The following is a 17,066-nucleotide window of genomic DNA, read 5'->3' on the forward strand; positions in this document are numbered from 1 at the left end:
GTGACTTACGAGCCTGATTGAATTTTTTGAGGATGTGACTAAACACATTGATGAGGGTAGAGCCGTAGATGTAGTGTATATGGATTTTAGCACGGCATTTGATAAGGTACCCCATGCAAGGCTTATTGAGAAAGTAAGGAGGCATGGGATCCAAGGGGTCATTGCTTTGTGGATCCAGAACTGGCTTGCCCACAGAAGGCAAAGAATGGTTGTAGGTGGGTCATATTCTGCATGGAGGCCGGTGACCTGTGGTGTGCCTCTGACTATCCACACGATCAATGCCTCTCATCATCTTATACACCTCTATCAGGTCACCTCTCATCCTCCATCGCTCCAAGGAGAAAAGGCCGAGTTCACTCAACCTATTCTCATAAGGCATGCTCACCAATCCAGGCATCATCCTTGTAAATCTCCTCTGCACCCATTCTATGGTTTCCACGTCCTTCCTGTAGTGAAGTGGGATTTGTTCTGGGACCCCTACTCTTTGTGATTTTTATAAATGATCTGGATGAGGAAGTGGAGGGATGGGTTAGTAAATTTGCTGATGACTCAAAGGTTGAGGGTGTTGTGGATAGTGTGGAGGGCTGTCAGAGGTTACAGCGGGACATCGATAGGATGCAAAACTGGGCTGAGTAGTGGCAGATGGAATTCAACCCAGATAAGTGTGAGGTGGTTCATTTTGGTAGGCCAGATATGATGGCAGAATATAGCATTAGTGGCAAGACTCTTGGCAGTGTGGAGGATCAGAGGGATCTTGAGGTCCGAGTCCATAAGACACTCAAAGCTGCTGTGCAGGTTGACTCTGTGGTTAAGAAGAAAAACAGTGCATTGGCCTTCATCAATCGTGGGATTGAGTTTAAGAGCCGAGAGGTAATGTTACAGCTATATAGGACCCTGGTCAGACCCCACTTGGAGTACTGTGCTCAATTCTGGTCACCTCACTACAGGAAGGACGTGGAAACCATAGAATGGGTGCAGAGGAGATTTACAAGGATGATGCCTGGATTGGGGAGCATGCCTTATGAGAATAGGTTGAGTGAACTCGGCCTTTTCTCCTTGGAGCGATGGAGGATGAGAGGTGACCTGATAGAGGTGTATAAGATGATGAGAGGCATTGATCGTGTGGATAGTCAGAGGCTTTTTCCCAGGGCTGAAATGGCTAGCATGAGAGGGCACAGTTTTAAGGTGCTTGGAAGTAGGCGCAGAGGAGATGTCGGGGTAAGTTTTTTACGCAGAGAGTGGTGAGTGCGTGGAATGGGCTGCCGGCGGCGGTGGTGGAGGTGGAAACGATGGGGTCTTTTAAGAGACTCCTGGATGGATACATGGAGCTTAGAAAAATAGACGGCTTTGGGTAAGCCTAGGTAGTTCTAAGGTAAGGACATGTTCTGCATAGCTTTGTGGGCCGAAGGGCCTGTATTGTGCTGTAAGTTTTCTATGTTTCTGTGTTTCCTTCTCAGAAGGGTCTTGGCCTGAAACATCAACTGTTTACTCTTTTCCATAGATGCTGCCTGACCTGCAGAGTACCTCCAGTGTTTTTGTGTGTGTTGCTTAAGATTTCCAGCATCTGCAGAATCTCTTGTGTTAAGGATGTGCTGCTGAGGCTTTATAAGATGTCGATCAGACCGCATCTGGAATAACTGAGCAATTGTGGGCCCCTGGAGATTCACTGGCCCTGGAGAAGGTCCAGAGGAGGTTCACAGGAAGGATCCAGGGAATGAGGAATGTTTCATATCTCTGGGCCTGGCGTTCTTATTTAATTTTTCATTGAGGTACAACGTGGAGTGGGCCCTTCTGGCTCTTTGAGCCATGCTACCCAGGAACCCACCAATTTAGTGCTAGCCTAATCACAGGACAATTTACAACAAGCAGTTAACCTACGTCATTGGGCTGTGGGAGGAAACCAGAGGAAACTGGCATGTGTCCTGATCCAGTCCGTGAACTCCGCATTCCGGTTCACGGTCTGGTCCGTCAATTCCTTATTCCGGGTTTTCCTGTTTTCCCTTGTTCCATTGGATGCCTTAATTGAGGCACCTGATTCTCATTTTGGGCTGGCACATAAGTACCTCTCAAACCAAGGATTCCCTACTGGACTGTTCCCTTCCCCTTCCTTCTGAAGCCTCGCCTGCATCCCTGTCAAGTTCAACCGCTGGAGTGAGACCAGAACCTTGCCACACCATGATAAGGAACTATCTATCGTTGAGTTTGGAACTATCCCTTTATGTCCCCGTGTTTAGTGTCCGTGTCAAAGAAGAGTCCCGGCCCTAGGTCCTGTTCCCAAGGAGGGGTCCTGACTCTGTGTAAAGCCCTGGCCCTAAGTCCTGTTCCCAAGGAGGGGTCCCGGCTCTGTGTACTGTGTTTCTGTGTTCCAAGTTCCAGGCGCCATGTTCCAGTCCTGTCCAAGTCAAGGCTTCGTGTTCTCGTCCAGTCCAGGAGTCCCTCGGCAGTTTACCTCGGCAAGTGTCCTCGGCCGTCATCCCAGCCCTGCGTCCTAGAAGGGGTCCCAGCCCTGTGCTCCAAGGAGGAGTCCTGGCTCCGTAGCCAAGAGCCTAACCAAACCTAATCCAAGAGCCTCGTCCTGCCCTGGAGTACCTTGTCCAGTCCATGTCCAAGGCTCTGTGTTCCAAGACCAAGTCCAGGTGCTGTGTTCCAGTCCTGTCCAAATCTGAGCTTTGTGTCCTCATCTAGTTCCGGTGCCTCGGCCAGCCTGGTGCTGGAGTACCTCGTCCTGTCCTGTAGCCACGTCTTGTCCTTGCCAAGATCCTAGTCCCGAGTCCTCGCCTAGATCTGGGGTCCGAGCCCAAGTCAAGACCCAGGTTCCGGGTCCCTGTCCAGTCTCTGGTTTGGAGTCCTAGCCCAGGCTCCTAGTTCCAAGTTCCTTGTCCTGGTCCTGCTTTCCTAGTCTTAGTCCTAGCCCAGGCCCAGTGTCCTTGTCTCATCCAGGGCCTGTGTCAATGTCCAGCGTAGTTTCTTCCTTACTCACCTTGCTATCTCAATAAACCTAGTCCTGTTCCTAGTACTTCAGTGTCTGTGTCTTGTATTTGGGTCCGCCATCAACGCCCCCTTATGACAACACGGTCACGGGGAGAATGTACAAACTCCTTGCAGGCAGTGGTGGGAATTGAACCCGGGGTTGCTTGTACTGTAAAGCGCTGTGCTAACCACTACACTACCATGCTGCCTCAGAACTCAGAGGGATGGGCAGAGGGTTCTCATTGAAACCTACTGGATATAGAAAGGCTTAGGAAAGAATAATAGCTTATTATAGAGCACCTTTCATACAGGCAATATAGTTCAAAGTGTTTTACAAATGGGATAAAGCGCAAACATAAAAATAAGAGACAAACAGATGTTCGTCGAAAGCAAGGTTTAAAAAAGTCAGTATTGAGTTGCTGTTTAAAAGTGTCAACTGGGTCTGCATCCCTTATAGTTTTAAGTATTGAACTCTGCAGTTTAGGAGCATAGTTCAATAAAACTGACCTGCCATTTGTAGGAGAGTCTTGGACCTGAAGAGGCGGCCACAGAATTAAGGGAGGTCCTACAGGACACAGATGAGGAGGAATTTCTTCAGCTTGTGGAATTCAGATAGCTGTGGAGGCCAGGTCATTGGGTGTATGTAAGGCAAATATTAATAGGTTTTTGATCGGTAAGTGGGTGAAGGATTGCTGGGAGAAGGCGGGAGAATGAGGTTAAAAGAATTCAGCCACGGTTGAATGGTAGGACAGATTTGATGGGCTGAATAGTCTAATTTAACTCCAAGATATGTTGGGCACCTCCAAGAGGACCACAACCTTGTCTAGGGTTTGGAGGCTTGTGTGCCTCAATGACCTGCACAGCTATGCTGGCTGGGGTCAGGGCCTTGTGCTTTGATTACTGGTAGGGTCACCCATGCCAAACAGGTCAAAGGGTAGAGGCCACAGTAAGAGGGGTCCACCGGTCCTCCAGGTTCGGGGGTTCAGCTCAGGGCTAACAACCCTGACTGGTAAAACAAAACTGTTTACAGAAACAGCAATGAAGAATCCTACATCTGAGGGCGATGGTATTCCCCAGTCTCCACCTGGGATTTGCGTGACTCACCAAGAGGTTGCGACCGACACGATGATCACCGCCAGGGGAGGGAGACTTTCATTGCTGCGCTGCACACTGGAAGCCCGAGGAGTGTTTATTTGTCATATACGCCGGGAAAGCACGAGATCCTTCTTAAATTGGCAGCAGCTTCGCAGGAGGTTGAGTCAGAAATAAAGTGCGTTTGAATGGCTCCAAAACCGAGCTGTTAGATTTGGAATTCTGGCTGCAGAATTCAGCCTTAAAAGGTCAGAACATGAATTAAAAAAGGAGTTCTCCCGCGAGTTGTCTGCAAAAGGTCACCTCCCTGTAGCGCCTCTCCGGTAACTCCACCAATCCACAACTAAGAAAGGTTATGAATCATGTGTCAGAACTGGGATTTGGTGACAGAGATCGGTGCGTGCTGGGTCAGCTGGCCTTTGGCTCGGGGAATAGAGGGTCAGGGGACGGGGAAACAGGACAGGATGAGTGTTACTCAGTGGGAGCCGTGAGTGTGTGTGGTCTATTGTCTGTGAATGTGTATGTCTGAGACTATGTATGTGTGTACGGTGTGCGTGTGTGTGTCTCTATATCTCTATGTGTATGTGTGTGTTTGTCTGTGTGTGTTGTGTCTGTATTGTTTGTGTTCCGGCACGGTCTAGAAGGGCCGAGATGGCCTGTTTCCGTGTTGTAATTGTTAATATGGTTAAATGTATGTGTCTGTGTCTGTGTGCGCGCTGTCAAAATTCGTATCACAGCGCCACCTGAAGACTATACCTGCAATTACAACCGAAGCCGCAGATTTTATCACTGGAGTTTTCTAAAAATGTAAATTTAATCAAAAAATTCATGGAAACCTCAGCCCCAGTGTCTATTGTTAATACGCTGCAGGTTGTTTCTGCGCACTCATTTCTGTTTTGGTTCCCAGGTCGGTCTCAGAGCCACTGAAAGCCACTTCAGAAAGGCACTAAAGCACGGGCCAGGAGGGGGAGACTCTCCACATGCTGAGCGCCCTTTGACAGACGCCGGGGTGTCCCAGGCTTGAGGATCAGCGGCTGCAGCGTGCCCTCTGGCTCCAGACAATAACCTGTCGTTCACCAGCCTAATCTGGCAAAATATGCGCTTCTTTTGTCGAGGTCATCTTTCATTCTTCTAAACTCTGGGGGCCATAAACACATTCATCTTAATCTCGTTTCAAACTGTTCACAGGAATAAATCTCGGTTGTTTCCCCCTCTACTGTAGGCAGGTCCTTCCTCAGGGAGAGAGACCAGCCCGGAAACGCCGCTCCAGCTGGCGTATCTCTACCCGAATTCACATTCCAGTTATTCTCAATATTATTTATTTACTGTTGGTTAAACTTGCACAGTTTGTATTCTTTTGCATATCCGTTGTTTCTCAGTCTTTATGTATAGTTTTCTTCATAAATTATATTGTATTTCTATTGTTTTTCTGTAAATGCCTGCCAGAAAATGAATTTCAAGGTCGTATATGGTGACCTACACCCTGTGGCCACTTTATTAGGTACACCTATCCATCTGCTCATTAATGTAAATGTCTAATTGGCCAATCATGTGGCAGCAACTCAATCTATAAACGCATGCAGACATGGTCAAGAGGTTCAGTTGTTGTCCAGAGCAAACATCAGAGCAGGGAAGAAACGTGTTTTGGATCACATTGACCCTGGAATGATGGTCGGTGCCAGATGGGGTGGTGTGAGTATCTCAGAAATTGTTGACCTCCTGGGATTTTCACACACATCAGTTTCTAGAGTTTACCGAGAGTGGTGCAAAAAGCAAAGTTAAAAAATCATCCAGTGAGCAGCGGTTATGTGTGTGAAATGCCTTGTTAATGAGAGAGGTCAGAGGAGAATGGCCAGTCTGGTTCAAGCTGACAGGAGGGTGACAGTAACTCAGATAACCACACGTTACAACAGTGGTGTGCAGAAGAGCATCTTGAAGTGGATGGGTTACAACAGCAGAAGGCTACACCGGGTTCCACTCCTGTACCTGATAAAGTGGCCACTGGGTGTATATGTACTTGGATAATAAATTTATTTTGAACTTCAAAATTTGTGGTTGAGGCAATAGGAGAGTGGAACCTGTGAAGTTACTGAGGAGATGCAGGTAGGATGTAGTGGCACTGAAAATTCTCTGGAAGGACAAGTGCTTGTCTTCAGCCCAAGTGACCAGCCTTGTCCAAAATACCTCCACTAACAGGAGTGCTGCTGACAGGCCACTGGCAGAACCAGCCATGGAAGGGTTAATTCAGGTGCTGAAGGAAGCATATTCCTGTGGCCCTCTGGGGACAGAGGTTGCTGAAGTAGAGGACTGTCAGTTGTAGAGCTGCTTTCCCATACCAGCAGGGTGCGGTTAAGCTGCCAAACCAGCGGAAATGGGCAAGGTGTGAACAGCGAGGCTGATTCATCTGACGCGGGTAGAGGCCAGATACACAAGTGTGAATTGTCCGGGCCTCCTTTGCAATGGTGTGCTTTCACCAGGAAACACCCTCACTGATAAATACAGCTCTTTGCAATCTGCTTGCTGAGGGCAACCCGCTAAAGTTCCTTTGCTCCAGGAGTCAGTCATTCAGCCAGACTCTCAGCCCACCTGCACAGAATCAGACTCAGGCTCAGGACTTTAACACTGGCATATGTTGTGTGATGTGTTGTTTTGTGGCAATACATAAAATATACTATAAAATGCAATAAATATATATTTAAAAGATTAAATAGCACAAAAAGAACAGAAGTAATGAAGTAGTGTTCATATGTTCATAGACCATTCAGAAATCTGATGGCAGAGAAGGAATTGTTCCTAAGATGTTGAGTGTGTATCTTCAGGCCTCTGTACCTCCTACAGTATTAATGAGAAGAGAGCATGTCCTAGGGTGTGAGTCCTAATGATGCATGCTGCCTTTGTGTGGCATGGCCTTTTGAAGATGCTCTCTCACTAGAGGAGGCTAGTGCCTATGATGGAGCTGGCCATCAACCCCTCACTCACGCCGCTTAATTCTCCCCATGCATCCTGCCGAGTCCAAGACACAGGACTGAGTCACTACTACCTGACGACCAGAGAGAGGGAGGAGGGGGTTGCAGTAGTTCTGAAAAACAGGCAATTGCTGTCACCTGGACAATGAGCCAACTGGAACTGATGAACTAGACAAAGTATTGGAGACTTTTCATTCCATCACAATGGGCTGTGGGCTACATGGTAGCACAACAGCTAAAGCACCAGTGATTACTAACCATGGTTCAATTCTCACTACTGTCCATAATCTCTGTGACCACATGGGTTTCCTCCAGATGTTCCCATTTCCTCCTACATTCTAGAGGTTTGGGCCAGTGAGTTATTGGTGTCATAAGCAAGACAACACTTCAAGTTCAAACTAAATTTATTATCAAAGTTCATATACGTCATCAGATACAACCCTTAACCTCACGATCATAAGTGTAAAGTGAATAGAGCAGGGGGCTAAACACACAGCCTTGAGGTGCAACCTGTGCTGATGGAGATTGTGGAGGACATGTTCTTGCCAATCCAAACTGACTGGGGTCTGCAAGTGAGGAAATCATGGATCCAATTGCACTATTGTAAGTATTGAGGCCAAAGTCTTGAAACTTATTGATTAGTTTTGAGGGGATGATAGTATTGAATGCCAAGCTGTAATCGACAAAGAGCAGCTGGATGTATGTATCGTCACTGTCCTAATGTTCCAGGGTTGAGTAAAGAGCCAATGAAATGACACCTGTTATGGACCTATTGTCAGTAGGCAAATTGGAGTAGATTCAAGTTACTTCTCCAGCAGGAGTTGATATGTTTCATCACTAACCTCTCAAAACACTTCATCACAGTGGATGTTAGTGCTACTGGATGATAGTCATTGAGGCAGGTTACTATGTTCTTCTTAGGCACCGGTATAAATTGAAGCTTGTTTGAAGCAGACTGCTGAAGGGAGAGGTTAAAGATCTCAGTGAACACTCCAGCCAGTTGATCACCACGGGTATTTAATACTCGGCCAGGTACCCCATCTGCCAGATGCTTTCTGTAGGTTCACTCTGCTGACGGATGCTCTCATGTCAACCTCAGAGACTGAAGTCACAGGGTCATTGGGGGCTGTGGGAGTTCATGAAGGTTCCTCCATGTTTTGATAGTCAAAGTGAGCATGGAAGGCATTGAGCTTACTTGAGAGCGAAGATTTGTTGTCAGCTATGTCGCTTGGTTTCACTTTGCAAGAAGTGATAGTATTCAAGTCCTGCCATAGCTGTCGAGTATCTTTCAGTTAATCAAGTTTGCCACTTCGCACATGAGATGGTTTTCCTGAGATCGTACTTGTGAGCTGCCCCAGCAATCCTCAGACTGCGTCGGCCTTCAACACAAACGAGGCATTTCACTGTATGTTTAAATCTATAAAACTGAGAGGACACAATGGAAGCAGACAGGCACGTGGCAAAGTATCTCCTGATCTCACTACAGGTCTATCATGTGTTGCTTTGCTTTCCAAACTACGAGATTCAGCTTTTGTGACACTCTAGGTTGTTGGTAACCAGATGAAGTCAGTTCCTGGGAACTCTGGATGAGGTCCTGCTAACCTAACATGGAAGTGAAGTAACCCAACAATTGGTCAGGCATACCAGTAACCACGGCACACGCGAGGAAGACCAGCCAGTGGCCCAGACGTTCAGCGGGAGAGAGCAGCCAGTGACCCTGGCACACAGTTGGGGAGAGGAGCCAGTGACTCTGTCGAAAGACCACTAGAAGGGAAGACGACGTGCATTCCTCCAGTGCCTTCCCTAACATGAGGTGACCTTTCAGGAAGTGACAGAAGTATTGGTGGTTGGGGGTGCAGAGCGGTGGGTTAGTGGTGTTGATCAGCCTGATGGATTGGGGAAAGTAATTGTTTTAGTCGGTGGTCCTGGTGTGCATGGTATGTAGCCTCCTCCCTGATGGGAGTGGGACGAACAGTCCATGAGCAGAGTGGGTGGGTGGGATCCTTATGGTGTTACTGGCCCTTTCCAGCACCTTTCTGTACGTACAGCATGTCCTTGATGGCAGAGGTTGGCCACCTTCCTTCCCTCCTGACCAGCTCAGCAAAACACCATCGTGACCTCATCCAAAATCCTATTGTCCGTGATCTAACTTACGCACAAGACACAGACTATTCACACGCAACTGACTTATACCATTTCCTGATCAGAAAATGCCTCAGACTTAAACCTGTCGCTCTTATCATGTCCTTCCAATAGTTAACAGTCAGTGATCAAAGTGAATTGTTGACAATTCCCAGTAGACTCCACAGGCCAGCTATCAGATGATTTTGACATACAAAATGCTGGCTAAACTGAACAGGTCAGCAACATCCATGCAGGGAAATAAACAGTCAAAATTTGGGCCAAGACCTTTCATCAGGACTGGAAAGGAAGGGGGGAGAAGCCAGAATAAGATGGGGGGTGGGGAAGGAAGGAGTATAAGTTGGCAGGTGATAGGTGAGATCAGGTGAAAGGGAGGTCGGTGGGGAGGGGAGTGAAGTAGGATGGGAGGTGATAGGTGGAAGAGGTAAAGGGCTGAAGGAGGAGGATTCTGAGAGGGGAGAACAGTGGACCGTGGGGGATCAGAGGAAGACCACCAGAGTGAAGTCACGGGCAGGTGAGAAGGGGTGAAAGGTGAGTCAGAACCGGGGGTGGGGGGAGAAGTGGAGAAAAATCAATGTTCATACCAACATGTTGGAGGCAACCCAGACGGAACAGGAGGTGTTGCTCCTCCAACCTGAGAGTGACTCATCGTGGGAGTAGAGGAGGCCGTGGACCAACAATCGGAATGGGAATGGAAAGCAGAATGAAGATGGATGGCCGCTGGGAGTTTCTGTCTGTTGTGGCAGACCCCAATCTGCAAAGAATAGTCCAATAAATTACCCTGAAATAAACAGCAGCTTATCATCTTCCAGTTAGTCGTTCGGCTTGCTTTGGGGCTCTGACACCACTGGCAAAATGCCAACAATTTAACACGCGGGAGCCAACCTTTGCACGTGGAGTTGGTGATTCAAGATGGAAATGCAGACCCCCCCCCCCCCGGAGGTTGTGTGTTGGGCAGAGTTCAATGCAGCCTCTTTCGCTGCGTCCTGTTTGGAGGCCAGTGCTAAGAGGATGTGAAAGTATTAAGAGAACACAGCACTTCATTATTTTGTTTGTTTGCTTGCTTGCTACATTCATTTTTTTTTGCTGCTGGCATAATCCACTTCCAAAAGCAGAATTAAATTATTCTTGCAGAACATTGAAGAGTACAGTACAGGAACAGGACCTTTGGCCCATGATGTGCTGAACTAAAAAGTAAAAAACAAAACTAATCCTTCCATCTTCTTCATTTTCATCTAAACGTCTCTTAAAAGCCTCTAATGTATTTGCTTCTAACATACCAGGCAGCACATTCCAGACATCCACCACTGAGTAAAAAACTTACCCCTCACATCCCCTTTGAACCTACCCCCTCTCACCTTCAATGCCCTCTGGTATTAGACATTTCTACTCCTTAATTTCCACTTTCTCTTTAAAAAGTTGGAAGTACTTTTAACTGATATACAATCAAGAAAATGTTACCATTTTAGTGTAGCACTATTACTGCACCCATGACATGGGTTCAGTTCCTACCACTGTCTGTACAGTGTTTGTACACTCTGCCAGTGACTGTATGGGTCTCCTCTCAGGTTCCAAACACGTACTGGTTAGTAGGTTAATTGGTCAAATGGGTGTTACTGGACAGCACAGACGCGTTGGGCCTGTTCACTGCTTCTCTAACAAGAAACCATGTGTCACCAGTGTTCTGAAGGCTCCTCTCGACCACAGAGAGCCTTCAGATCAGGAGACAGAGGAATTGAAACATGTGCAGAGGGAGCTAAAAGAGAAGATCAAGGTGGCTAAGGAGGAATACAGGAGAGAGCTAGAGAACGAGCGTGGGCAGAGTAGCACACGGGAGGTGTGGAGAGGCACGAAGAGCATCACTGGCTTCAATCAGCCTAGCTGTAGAGCCTCGGAATGCAGCCCTGAATGGGTTAATGAATTCAGGTGGTGGGTGGTCATTTGAACATCTGGTGCATACCACAAGTCCTGATTATGCACCGATGCCTGGCAGACAATCACTGGAGAGTATTGACAATGACTGGGGTCACCCATCTTGTAAAGACACTACCAAGGCAGTACCTAAACATGTCTAATCTTAAAAGGTCACAAGTGGGGATGTTTGAAGATGACTGCACAATGTTCTGCACTATTTGTGACCCCTCAGATGGCGAAGCAGTTCATACCCAAATGCAGCACGACATGGACAATATCCAGGCTTAGGCTGACGAGTGGCAAGTCCACGCAAGTGCCAGGCAATGACCATCTCCAACAAGAAAGGCTCTAACCATCATCCCTTGACATTCAGTGCTAACACCATCACTGAATCCCCTACTATCAACATCCTGGAGGTTACCACTGACAAGAAACTGAACTGGTCTAGCCATATAACACCACGACTACCAGAGCAAGTCAAAAATCTAGAATCCTGTGGTGTGTAACTCACCTCCTGACTCCCCAAAGCCTGTCCACCATCTTCAAGGCTCAGGTCAGGAGTGTAATGGAATACTCGACACTCGCCTGGATGAGTGCAGCTCCAACAATACTCAAGAAGCTTGATGCCCACTTAATTGGTACCCCTTCCACAAGCATCCAATCCCTCCACCATTGACGAACAGCTGCAGCAGTGTGTACAAGATGCACTGCAGCAACACACAAAAGTTCCTAAGGCAGCACCTTCCAGGCTCACGACCACTACCATCTAGAAGGACGAGAACAGCAGATACCTGGGAACACCACCACTTGGAAATCCCCCTCCAAGTCACTCACCATCCTGACTTGGAAACATATCACTGTCCCTTCATTGTTGCTGGGCCAAAATCATGGAATCCCCTCCCTAAGAGCACTGTGGGTGGACCTACACCTCAGGGACTGTAGCAGTTCAAGGCAACTCATCAACACCTTCTCAAGGGCAACTAGGGATGGGCAACAAATGCTGGCTTTGCTGGCAATGCCGACATCCTGTAAATGAAGAAAAGAAACACAGCACTTGAAGAGAATTATCCAAACTATGTTGACTAGAAGATAAGGAGTACAAAAAGCTACACTCATTTGGCATTAATTTACAAATTCAGTTATTTTTCATGTCACTTACTTTGGTTTGGCAGCATCCTTCAGCAACAGTGAACCAATAATAAGATGGAATGTAGAACTGCTGGTTAGTGAGGTGGTGGAGGGGGTAGTGGATAGAAACATGTGCACACAGGACACCCACTGGTCATTCAATAATCTTAAAAGACTGAGCAATCACTGACAACAGTCCTGTGGCAACTCCCTTCTACTCTTTGTCTTTCTATAGCCTCATGTCTTTCCAACCATCAGATCTAGCCAGACTTTCTAGCCTTTTCACAGATACCTTCTCCCCATTACTCAGCTTTCTTATTTGAACTTCTAACCACTCTTCCCTCCCACAATGCTGCACAAACTTACCTCTGCACCACACTGGTCCCCAGTCATGTTTGGGAACATTCCTGCAAGGAACCTTTATTTTTCATTATTTAATATATACCCGGTGGCCAGTTTATTAGGTAACCTACTCAGTAATGCAAATACATACTTGCAAGGTTTCACTGCTAAGGTAATGATTTCTCTGTAGCAGCAATGTTTGGGTTATGACTAGCGATAATGGGGCATGTTAGCCAATGAGCAGGATGTTGTTCTTTCTTGTGTGTCTAGGAGCCAGGAATTCACTATCTTTTACCAGGGAGAGAAGACACGAATGGAGAGTGTTAGTAGACTGCCAGACTGAGTGGACTTGGAGCGAGGGTCCGAAGGTCAGCGATGATTGGAGGAAGTCGATGGTGGACAAACGGCCTTATCAGTGAGCTCCAACATTGCTCATTAGACTGTTTTATGAGAATGGGCACTTTTTTTTGTTTCTTTACTAACCATATAGTCAAATTATAAATCTCACTCGTTTAATCGCATGTTGTGTACTATTTGTTATTTCGTGGTACTGATTTGTAACAGGGGACACATTGCACAGCATCCACCCAAACGAGATTTCTTAAGTTTGGCTGGGCCGGGGGTTATCATTTCCCATATTAAGCCATTAGCTGAACCGAGAGTTACATACTGAATCAGACAATCATGTGGCAGCAACTCAATGCATAAAAGCATGCAGACATGGTCAAGAGCTTCAGTTGTCATTCAGACCAAACATCAGAATGGGGAAGAAATGTAATCTAAGTGACTTGGACTGTACCAGACAGGGTGGTTTCAGTATCTCAGAAACTGCGGATCTCTTTGGATTTTCACAAACAACCGTCTTTAGAGTTTACAGAGAATGGTGCCAAAAAAAAAAAAAAAATCCAGTGAGGGGCATTTCTATGAGCAAAAACGCCTTGTTAATGAAAGGTCAGAAGATAATGGTCGGACTGGTTCAAACAGACGGAAGGTGACAATAACTCAAATACCCACACAGTTCAACAGTGGTGAACTGAAGACCACGCTGGGTTCCACTCCTATGCCTAACAAAGTGGCCACTGAGTGCAAATGCAAGTTTTTGTTGACAGAGAAAATCAAACATCTTAGTCTGAATATTTTATTATACTTGCTGTGAAAACATTGGTATTGTTCTTTCACCTGTTAATGTCCAGTCTACACAGAAGTCAGAAGAGAACATAAAAAAATCCATTACTGTAAAAGGGGAAGACAACTCTGGCAAAACAGATAAAATCACTTTTGGTCCCAGTTCCAACCACAATGGCTACCAATGATATATGCTGGCTGCTTAGAACACTTTCTTAAATATACCAGGTTCAAAAAAAATCAGTAAGTCAAAAATTAGCTGGACAATGGAGCACAGAATCCAGGAATGAAACACTGAGGCAGATTGATGAGTGGCACAAAATACAAAGAGGCATAATATTATCCAGGCCATCTCTTTCCAACATTCAAGACAAGTTTTTTTTAAAAAGAACATTTTTGAACAATATTTTACCAGCACCATTTACAATTGAAAATGTTCAGATAGCTCCCTTCAAACGCAATACAGGACTCCCAACATTCCCCAACATTCCAAGACTTCACAAAAAAAATCCCTCTGAATTGTATGCTTTCAATACATAATTTTATACATAATTTTAACAGGAGTGTATTTATTCAGAAATATTATCACTGATTAGACTAGCTTTATTGTGGATGTACACACAGATCTCCAGACAGGAAAAAAAAGGGTTCTTAATCCATACTCGTATAAAAGATGACTAAGAAATTCATGATTTTTTTTTGATTATTTCCATAACCAACTTTAGCATACATAAGGCAACATGGTTACACACAGAATAAAAAATTACAGGAGTAAATCTGAAAAAACAAATGCGTCTAAAGCTTTATATTATATTCTTCCGCCTAATTTAAACATTGTGATTTTCTAGCTTTCCAAGTTTAGCACTGTGCTAATGAAACAATGGTCAAGTCCCCTAGGTGGGGCGTCAAGCCAAGCCTGATTTACATATCACCTTCTCTTTAAAAAAAAACTGCAGGCCCCCCGCTCCCCCCACCCCCACAAAAGGCAGCTGTCGGCAGAGCAAAGGGGAAGAATCACAAATGGGATAAGGAGAATGAAACATGTAGCCATGCATCTGACCTGTGCCTTACCAGTACGAGGGTTTGATTTTCTTTGCCAATGATCTCACTGTGCAGTATAAATCTAATACAATTTTCTTTTCCAAAAAAAAAAGCTAACTTTGGTACAGAGGGTGTATTTTTGTTTTTTTTTCCTCTCTCTATTGGATTGACTACAGCCGGCCTTGCACTGATTATTCTTTCCAATCCTTCTTGATGTTGAGGTACCACTCCCAGGAGAGGTGATTGAACTGGTCATCATCAGTGAACAGTGATTTGATCGTATAGCTGCCCCTGACCATCATGCCTTTGGGCGCTTCTTCTTGTGTTGTAAGGAACTCGTATTCGGTGTCGCGTGGTCCATAGCTCCCCACCATGTATTCAGTCTTATCAACTGTTCAAAGTGCACAACAGAAAGCAATGTTTTAGTAATCTTTTTGTCATGTAATATCTCATCACACCAATGGAGGCCAAATGGCTTGATTCTGTTCCTGTGTCTTATGGCCCAATCAAATATATTATCACTTATTTGGGTGAAGCAGAATTTGCTGTGGCAGTAGTACAGTGCAAATACTACAAATTAGAAAATTAAATAAAACAAAATAAAGGATCAATGAGAGTGTTCATGGACCATTCAGAAATCTCTAATGGAAGGGAAGAAGTTGTTTCTGAATTGTTGAGTGTGGCTCTGCAGGCTCCCAAGATACTGGGGGAGGGGGACTTTTGCATGCCATCATACAGATACATTGAAGTAGTACAAGGGAGAAGCAACAACAGTATGAAGTATAAAGTATTACAGTTGCACAGAAAGTGCAGTGCAGATAGACAATCAGGTGCAGTTCCACAATGAAGCAGATTGTGAGGTGTAAATTCCATCTTATTGTACTGAGGTTTGTCCAATAATCTTATCACAGGGCATGGCAGCTGTCCTTCAGCCCAGTGGTATGTGCTTTCAGGTTTTTGTATCCGGTCTGCAAACCAGAGACAAAATACAATCTGTAATCAAGATATATGCCACACTTACCACTAAAAAATAGCATATCCTTGCCTGTAAAGCCTTTGCAAAGTGTCACTTAGAAGATACTATAAAGATGTGGAAGAAAGTCTTGTGGTCAGATGAGACTAAAGTGGAATTTTTCATCAACACTAAGCTGAACGTGTGGCATAAATCCAACACTGCACATCAACCAGTAACACAATCTTTACTGTAAAGTACGGTGGAGGAAGCATCACGCTATGGGGATGCTACTCAGTAGCAGGAACTAGAAATCTGGTCAGCATTGATGGGGAGATGAATGATGTTAAACAGTGATTCTGGATAAAAACCTGGTAGCCTCTGCCAGAAAGCTTAAACTGGGGAGGAAGTTAGTCTTCCAGCAGGACTTTGACCTAAAGCACACTGCCATAGCAACATGGAGTTGTTTCAAATGAAGAAAAGTGAGGTCCTTGAGTTGCCCAGTCAGAGTCATGACCTTAGTCCAATCGAATATCTCTGGCAAGACCTCAAGATTTCTGTACACTGCCACTCCCCAACTAACCTGGCACACTTTGAGCAATCTTGCAAGGAGGAATGGGCAAACATTGCTCCAGCACATTTACAAAGCTAATAGAGACATATCTAAAAAGATTGCTGGCTGTAGTAACTGTGAAATGTGGTTTAACTAAGTACTGAGTGGGGGGGGGGGTGCGTTTGGGGTCTACTGTGAAAAAGAAGCATGATTCTCAGTTAAATTGATCACAATTCCTGGTTGTAATACTCACTCATGTGAACAAAGGGTTGGAGACCGAGTACTTTTTCCAAGGTACTGTACTTACATTCAAATTCTTTTCAATATTTCTTACTAATTTATTCTAGTTCTACTTTCCATCCCACATGTGTATTGTTTTTAAACTCTCCTACTCTGCAGGCTATTTTGACTCAGCGTTAATGCCATCCTCCTTGTATTTATGAAACAGTCATAATTTACCCACTTTCCCTAGATGAGTTTTTGAAGGAATATAATTAAAACAAACTGGAATGTGGCCCATACTTCAGACTTTGGGAGTGGAAGGCAGTTCAGCCCATCAGATTCATGCTGTCTTCCAGCAGTGCAATCCCAACAATTCTCTTCGCTTCAATCATGTCAGATGAAATCCTGAATTCCTGGGGATGGGGCTACAGCCTGAACAATACTGATGGCCTTAGATGGAATATCCATTCCCCAATCCTATCCCGCTCTTCTAATTTCATAGAAAGGAACTTCTGAAGTGCTACGGCAGCCACATCAATCTTCTCATACACATTCTATGGAAGACCTAAACACCTTGGAAGTTATAATTTAAATGAGAGCTTCTGCACTAATGGATATA

General features: G+C 45.4%; 1 protein-coding gene across 1 annotated transcript in view; it reads right to left on the reverse strand.

The window, feature by feature from the left end:
* Positions 1 to 13,658: 13,658 nt before the first annotated feature.
* The window catches only part of arhgdia (Rho GDP dissociation inhibitor (GDI) alpha), a 62,067-nt gene continuing 58,659 nt past the window's right edge, over positions 13,659 to 17,066 (reverse strand). The window contains exon 6 of the mRNA XM_063030592.1: positions 13,659 to 15,111. Within this exon, the coding sequence (XP_062886662.1) occupies positions 14,912 to 15,111 (200 nt within the window). The 3' untranslated portion in view covers positions 13,659 to 14,911. The remainder of the gene's footprint in view (positions 15,112 to 17,066) is intronic.

The sequence above is a fragment of the Mobula hypostoma genome, chromosome 22 (genome assembly GCF_963921235.1).
Source record: "Mobula hypostoma chromosome 22, sMobHyp1.1, whole genome shotgun sequence".
NCBI lineage: Eukaryota > Metazoa > Chordata > Chondrichthyes > Myliobatiformes > Myliobatidae > Mobula > Mobula hypostoma.